At 36.1% G+C, this 8,441-nt stretch overlaps 1 protein-coding gene across 30 annotated transcripts in view; it reads left to right on the top strand.

Moving 5' to 3' along the window:
* Positions 1–8,441, top strand: part of LOC107741206 (calcium/calmodulin-dependent protein kinase type II subunit beta) — an 80,732-nt gene that overhangs the window by 7,685 nt on the left and 64,606 nt on the right. For all 30 annotated transcript variants that reach the window (XM_016553855.1, XM_016553845.1, XM_016553873.1 and 27 more), the window contains exon 2: positions 2,189–2,283. In XM_016553855.1, coding sequence (XP_016409341.1) covers positions 2,189–2,283 — 95 coding nt within the window. The remainder of the gene's footprint in view (positions 1–2,188; positions 2,284–8,441) is intronic.

The following is an 8,441-nucleotide window of genomic DNA, read 5'->3' on the forward strand; positions in this document are numbered from 1 at the left end:
ATGAGAATATAGTTCCTAGCCATACCGGCCTAGAAAATCGCAACTTTTCATTTTCCGTCGGTCTTAGTACACGATGTAACTACAGAAGAGTCCAGTTTTAAATAGGAAAAATATAGAAACTCTTTGGTCATTTTTGAGTGAGATGCTAACGGTCTAATCAGATTCAATGATCTATGCTAAGCTAAGCTAAAAGTGCTACCGCCAGACCCGGAGATCGCCTGAATGGATTCGAAAACGGTAAAACTCAACTGTTTAACTTTAGGGGAGTTGGAAAATGAGCCTATTTTCAAAAATAGTAGAGTGTTCCTTTAAAGGTTCACTTATAATGTTAGTGTGATTTTTACATGAAAAAAAATCATAATGTAGAAGTAATTGGCTATTTTGTTTTGTAGCCTCTCTGCAGAAAAGTCTGTTTTTATAGGCGGGGCGCATTCAAGACTCTCAAGTAAACGGCCACTGCTATGATTGGCCAACAGTTTTGCTTCTTAAAGTAACGATGGGACGCTGCTGTGACGTACTCTGAAAACATTTTGGTTAAAAATGTATAAATACTCAGTATATATCAAACAGTCTGAAACAGACAATGCAGCAGTGGTAAAAGCACATTTACTCACACTTATGTGTTGTGACATTACTGTTGGATCCACTCTAGTCAGACTCAGCGCTGCATAATCCTTTACTTGCAGTCTCTCTGAAAAGCCTGCATCATACTGTCTTGTTTAAAAATGAATCCATAGCAAAGTATAGCAAACAAACAGTGTTTCACTGACGTGATCTGGAAAACTATTTTATGAAGTGAACTCACTTAAAAAGTTATTTAGTAAAATTTTGCCAGGAAAAGTTTTATAATTTTTATCACATGTTAATGTAAAAAATCTTGTGTGATATAACTTGTGATTGTTTGTTTGCTGGTTTTTATTGTATTTGTTATACTTGTATTTTTTAAAAATTGTTTTTGCCATGAAAATAGCCTTTGATGCTGACATGGCATTAAATAAATATATACTACTGACGTGATCTGGAGATCTTTGCTAATTTTCCCCGGTGTTTACACCGGACGTGAGCAAGGCGGTGTTTAGCCACACTATTACATCATAAAGTGGCATATTCCAAAACGAGTCGTTTTCTGAGCTTGGCTTCAATAAAAGCTGTTTTAAACTAAAGAGAAAGTTTTGAGTTTTGAAACTTACAGGATGTTTTTATAAAAGGTAAATTTGATTTCTCAGTTCATGACCCCTTTAAATGTAATAGTAATATTTCTTATTTTCATTAATATTTTTATTTTCTTCTATTACTGCGAATAATAATGATAGTAAAAAAAAAATCACTAAATTAAAGTATCAAACTAAGAAATATTACTGTTGGAATAGTAACACTATTGTAACATTCTAATATTAATTTTCTAATGTATTATATTTATTATTAATTATTCATTTTTTTATTTTTTTTTATTAATTAATAATAATTGTTGCTATTATTGAAATTGCAATCACAATTATCAGAAAAATCGCAATTAGATTAATTTCCTCCAAATCATTCAGCCCTACCTACCTAAATGAGTTTCAGCATATTTGTGCAATACTGCCTATTTGGATTTTATTACAACCCATGTATGATAAACATAAGATGAGTGTGAAGAGATGCAAACTTCAGCTACATCACAGTGTTTGCATTATTACATAAATGTAGGTTTTGCAAAAATGTTGTTTTAGGCCCAGTCGTCTTTCTTGCCATAAGATGTGAAAACCTATTAAACATGATAAACCTACTCTGCTATTTTATTCATATAACACAAACCCAGTTGAGTATAATTTATTAATACAGGCCGCCAGAATTAGCTCTCGTTTTAGTGACATCAGCCTTCACAATCGAACAGCCACTACTGCAAAAGAGTCCGACCGTGTGATCATGTGACGTAGGGACATTTGCGATGAATAAATAATCTGCTGTGTTTAACATGGGGGGCCATTATCTTACTCTCTTTGCTTCTGTTTATTCCCTCCTGAAATTTTAGAAACAAATACCACACACGCTGCCAGGGTTTGAGGCAGTCTGTCTGGTGTTTGGAATTTTAATTTTCATACAACAGAAACTTCACTGTAAACATGTAGAACTGTTATTGCTATGTTGCTATTATACTGTCAGGTCTATATACTTAAAGTCTCAATTAATTTGTCTTTTATCCCAGGGGAGCGTTTTCAGTGGTGCGACGATGTGTGAAGTTGAGCACGGGCCAAGAATACGCCGCCAAAATCATCAACACCAAAAAACTCTCCGCGAGAGGTTAGTCAGTTCCTGAAAATGTTCTGAAACGTTCAATGTTTTTCTTTTTCGTTACATTATAATGGATGGGTTTTAATTCTAGGAACAATTTTACAACTAATATACTACATGGTAAAACATGGTCATTTAAAGTTGCAATGTTACCGAAGTAATGAAAGTTAATTTCTTCTGTATTGTGACATACTTCGGAGTGAAATGGATTCTTGAAAAAGAAAACATTTATTAAGGGAACTTGGCTCTATCCATCGGTTATGACATTTTGATTAAAAAGTACAAGGTCAAAACAATCTTGAAAATATGAAACGTGCATGAATGAATTGTTCACAGTAAAGCCTGTGTTATACTTTCCGCATGAGCAATACGGACGCGTACACAGACAGCGCGGACGCAGACTACTTGTATTTATACTTCCGAAAGTATACGCTGATGGTCCGCTCCGCGGACGTGTTCCATACATGCGTAGTAGATCGGCTTTGACAAAAAACAAACATGTGAACAAAGAATTGCCCAGAGTTATTGCACATCTGGCTGTCTTTATATTGTTTTATCGACGGATTGTACAGGTTCGAGTGGCAACGGGCTTCTTCACACAGCCTGCGCATGCGCAGTAGCCTACTGACAAAAAATGGGAGGCACGCGGATGTCCGCGCGGAGCCTCCGCGCACACTCTCCGATGACGATTTTTACGTCACGCATACCATAGCGGACCCTAGCGGACTCGCGGACGCGGAAAGTATAACACAGGCTTAAGATCTTTAAGATGCATTTAGAAAATGGATGATGAATTTCCAGTTCATTCCAACTTCACTATGTGCAGTGATGGTAGATGGTAATAGTATGGTACTGAAAAATGACCATTTTCATGTATTGTAGTATTTACATCAAAGGATACTATGGTACCATTTGGTACCATGGTAGTACTGATTTGTAAATGCTCAGAAATTCAGTTACAGAACATTCAAAGAACACTTAAAGTTCTACAACATGCTGATAACTATATTTAAATCTGCTTCCATGGTTACTGTCAGTGCCAAAGGCAGATCCAAACACCATGGCAATGAGACCGAAACTACACCAATGAAATGGCAGAAAGAGATTTTCAGTTTTTACGCCATCCCGCTATTGAGGGGTGTAAATCTTTTTATGCCCTTTTGTCCTCCCTCCTGAAACTTGAAGCCAGCAATTGCTTTGCCAAAGTGTCATCCTCATCATGTCCCTTTAGCTGTGTGGTCATTGTGGTGAGAATGTGTAATGTGGAGAACAAGCACTTGACATGTACTCGATTCCACAGGCACTGAAAAACATTTTAAAATAGGCCCAACAACCCTCTAAATACAGCTTGTGTGGAGAGACACATTGCTTTCTGATTGCGTGGTCAGAGGAAATCAAATTAAGGTTGGGAATGTAGATTAGTAAGAATAGTCTTTTAAGTGTTTACTTTTTTGATGCAGACAAGACTGGTCGTTATAAAACCTGGCAAGATTATGTCCAGGTCATATTTTCGTTTTTGTGTGTGTGTGTTTTTTGTTTTTTTGCATTGTGACATGATTTCATATATACACTACCATCTAAAGGGGTCAATATGATTATTTTAAATGCTTTTGAATTCTCTCATGCTCACCAAGGCTGATGTCACTTGATCAAAAATACAGTAAAAACAGTAATATTTTGAAATATTATTACAATTTAAAACAACTGTTTTCTATTTTAATATATTTAAAAATGTAAATAATTCCTGTGATGGCAAAGCTGAATTTTCAGCATCATTACTCCTCTCTTCAGTGTCACATGATCCTTCAGGAAATCATTCTAATATGCTGATTTGGTGTTAAAAAACATTTATTATTTTCAGTGTCAACACATTCTTGACAGGTTTCATGAGCTTCACCCTAGCCTTTTTCTTTTTTTGTAGCTTTGTGTTATTGTACCATTTTGTCACAAAAAGCAAGTATAGGATGATAAATGTTTACAGTGTTCATTTTGACATTTATTTGACAATATAGCACTGCGGTGGGTCGTGTAGATTAGGAGTGACTGTCTTTAGGCTGAGAGTTACTCTGAGAAGAGAGAAACAATATGATCTGTCAAGAGAAGGAGGGTGGGCATGAGAGAGGGAATGTGACCTAGATATACAGAAAGGGAATGTGTGGGAGAGAGAGAGAGAGAGAGAGAGATAAGGAATCATCATGAATGACTGTTTGAGAGAAAGACATAAAGAGAGGTCTGACAGTGAAAACACCTTTGGCACTTGGCAGCTTTGTGTATGTGTGTGTGTGTGTGAAAGAGAAGCAGAGAACAAGCATAGTTACATGCCTGGAGCCCATCATCTGACCCAGAGAGACGGACATGACCCTGGAAAAACGAGCAAATAAGTTCATGAGATGTGATTTGTAGTAAGACCCATTAGCGATGAGTCACAGTAATAGTCTAGTTGTCCAACCATCGATTAGTCTACTGGTTTATCTTGCACCAATTATTTTTAGTTTTTATATTTTAAGCATGTTGCAGTTTAGTTGTATGGTTTGTTGTGTACTTTGCACTGTACAATCATCTCAAAAATAGTTGGGTATTTAAATTCTTTCCCTTGAAAACATCACTGCTATATCTTTATGCATTCAGATGGGTGTTTTGATCACACAGTTATTTTGCCACTAGCATTGTGTTATAAAAATGCTGTCATTTAAAAACACATCTGGTGCGCTCTGTCCAGATGTTTTTGAATACAGGAATGCATCTTATGTAGATTTGAGAAGTGCATCCAATCAAGCTTCTTTAAAGTTGTGATGTAACAGAAGTCGCGACAGATCTTTTCTTCCGTATTTTGAAGTGCAAAACTGAAAAAATAGGCAATGACTTGGTTCAATCCACCAGTTCTTGACTGAATGGAGGCAGATCGGCTGAAGTGGATTGTAAGAATGGGCGGGGTTTAAGCGGACTAAATCATTAGATGAATAATTCACAGTAAGATCAATAACACGCATTTAGAAATTAGGGTGAATTTCCATTTCATGCCAACTTAAAGATCGTTTAGTTGACTAGATGTTGTTCATTTTGAAAATATCTAGTTTTTCCATGATCATAAACTGCCAAGCCAAATTTTTTAACTAGCAAGGCATGGTTTTCACCTTGAAGTTGATATTTTGTCTCAGAAATGAAGTGTGTAGTGGTTTAAGGGTATTATGTAAATGTGGTATATAGGAAGACAGTTTTAGTTAGCATGCTTCTGCGGGGAACTCATTAGCTCGAGCGGAGCTCCATAGCTGGGTTGACAGTGTTTGGTGTTGGCGTTCTAGTGTTGCGACAGCTTCAGGAGTATGTGTACAACTCGGAGAATGCCCAGCAGCTGAGCTTAAGGTCAACGCACATCAACGTCAGCGACAGACAAAGGGGCGGGATTCCAGAGCCGGCCAATAGCCAATCAAGAAGCCTGTCTCTGTAATAGGGGTTAGTAGGAGTAAGACGAGGCAGTGCCAAGCCATTAAATCTTAAAATATGGCATGGCTTAGAATAGGGACAATAAACTATTGAACAATAGGTAAAGGTGGAACATGATTAAATGAAGAAAAACAAAAAACAAAACCTTTTGAACACAGGCGAATTGGCTCTTCATATGCAACTCCCTATGTCACTGTGTGACATAGTGACCTTGAGTGTCAGTTAGAATAAACATTGTTTAACAGAGGTCAGATGTAGGGCTGCACGATTATGACAAAAATCATAATGGTCGATTATTCCTTTGAAATTGTAATTGCGATTATTAATTACGATTAAATGAATGATGTTTACACCTTTGTTTGAAGAAACTGCATGCCATATTTTTATATGAAAATAAACAAGCTGAAAACACTTAACTGAAAAAACTTTTATTGCTTTTCTATAGTATTAAGCCGCAAATGTCAACTATACATTGGATTGGTTTCTTCTTTAAATAAAAAGGTAAAAATATGCATGGTATTATAATGTTATACAAAAACTAAAATTAAAACAATGGAAAAACCCTTAAGATAACATGTAATGTTATTAAAAAAACAAAAAAAACAAGTGTCATTTTAAAGATAGCACAGGCACACTTTCCAATCGAAACAGTTAGCAAAAAGAAGTGTATAGATAAAAGAATAGCTACTATATGTTTGTGGTTGTCAAACAGTCAAGACGGGCAGGAAACAGCTGAAACGTCATCAGAAAAAATGTTCAGTAAAGTGAAATTAATTAATCTGGGAAAAGTCATTTGTTTTCCACTTGGTTTGATATTTTATCTCTAATGCAGTGACATTTATACATTTTTAAGTGTGACTTAAAAGGTCATTTTTTGGGCGAACATATATTCATATATCCAACCTAGCTTGTCTTGCCTTCAGCTGTGTCTGTCATTAATGAAAGCTGATTTTTAATTGTGTGTGTTGCTGTTGGATTTAGTTTTTCCTGATACGTCTTGAGGTGTTATTTGTGTTGCTATCAGTTTGCTGAAAAATTAGACGCCCTTCTAGAGCATGAATCATAAGCTTAAGACACACGTTTTGTATCGCCCTCATCCATCTTGGGCTTGATGGAGTTTAAGTGCCATCTCTCTTGATTTTCTCTCTTGATTTTCAAGAAGGGAGCATTTATTCCACTCTTATAGTAACACATCATCATTTGCATCATCGTTATTATTGTAATTAACAGCCAAGTCAGTGCATTGTCTGTCCAGATGGGCTAGTTGAGTGCTTTTCAACAACCATGACCTATATTGAGAGGTTTGTTGATATAGATATAGATATAGATATATGAGACATAGATGTGGACAAATGTAGGGCTGAGATCAGGCCTGAGATGACTGATCAGAAGAAATTTAGATTATATATTAGTAGGTAGGGCTGGGCGATATGGCCAAAAAATTATCACGATAATGTTTTTCATATCAGTCGATATCGATAATTATCACAATAAATATCAAATTTTTATTTCTTTCAAGTTTAAAGGCAGATTTTTGCTCCAATGTGAAAGTTGTAAAAACCAGACAGTTAATTGTGGTTTTAAACTATTCTTTATGGTCAGAACACGACAAACACTTCACGTTTTTGAATTCTTTACACGTTTCCAGTCATTTTTCCTTAACAAAATAAATATCTTGAAAAAAATAATTTCTTAGTTCTGCACGTTCTAATGAGTAATATTGTTTCAAATCAAGAAACAGGTTTGTGTTGCCTGTCCACAAATATAGCACCTCAATACCATGGTAAAAATGTAATATGCTGTGTTCGATACATCGATACGACGATGTATCGTCACAGAGATCTGACGATACAAGTATCAATACTGCTGGCCCTGTATCAGTATTGCGACACGTGCGCTGCAGTGGACCGCGCTTAATTTGAATACAAGAACACCGTTTAAAACGGAGTAGAAAAGTGCAAGGTTTCTAAAAAAATAATGAATAGAGCATAATATATAGGCTACAACGAGGTTTGATCTGGCCGCAAAGGAACACAGCCGGGGTTGCCTGATATGAAGATATGTAATCCCTGAAACAGAGCTTCCCACTTGCGCAATACGGAAATATCTATTAAGTGTTAATTATCTTTGTCAACCTGGCAACCATGTGTACGTGCGCTCTCTCCACTGAGGATAAACGCGCTTGCTTTCTGTAAACACCGGTTAGCTTGCAGTTTAGCGATCTCCACTTCAATATTCTATTAGCAGAAAAGTGTGATTTATCAAGTGTTCATTTATATGAGAGAGCGAGAGAAGCTGTGTATGTATGAATCACCACCGTTTTGCCGCGTTTCTCTATTAACAGTGAAGCTGTGGCTTTAATTCCTTTAGATACAATGATGTTACCAGCTCCTTGTTGAGAAAGATAATGTAGCTCTTCAGCAATTAAGCTATTTTATTGATTGAATTGCGGGGCAGCGCTAAAAAGTATGTCTAAACGCGAAAAAGAATGTCTGTGCTCTCAGCATGATCTAGTGACTAAACGTGTGTGCATGAGGTACAGTGAAGATTAGTTTAGAACTCTTCTTATTTTTATTTTTTAAACGTAGAGAGTGTGTTGATTTGTGCAATGATAACCTACCAGCAATGTTAAGATGATTTTAATATATTAGAATGAGTACATTACAATATAAATTTATTAGAACGAGTACATTATTATTTATGGGCTTAAAAACAAGATGCAA

The sequence above is a fragment of the Sinocyclocheilus rhinocerous genome, unplaced genomic scaffold, assembly GCF_001515625.1.
Source record: "Sinocyclocheilus rhinocerous isolate Xijiao unplaced genomic scaffold, SAMN03320098_v1.1 scaffold615, whole genome shotgun sequence".
Lineage (NCBI taxonomy): Eukaryota > Metazoa > Chordata > Actinopteri > Cypriniformes > Cyprinidae > Sinocyclocheilus > Sinocyclocheilus rhinocerous.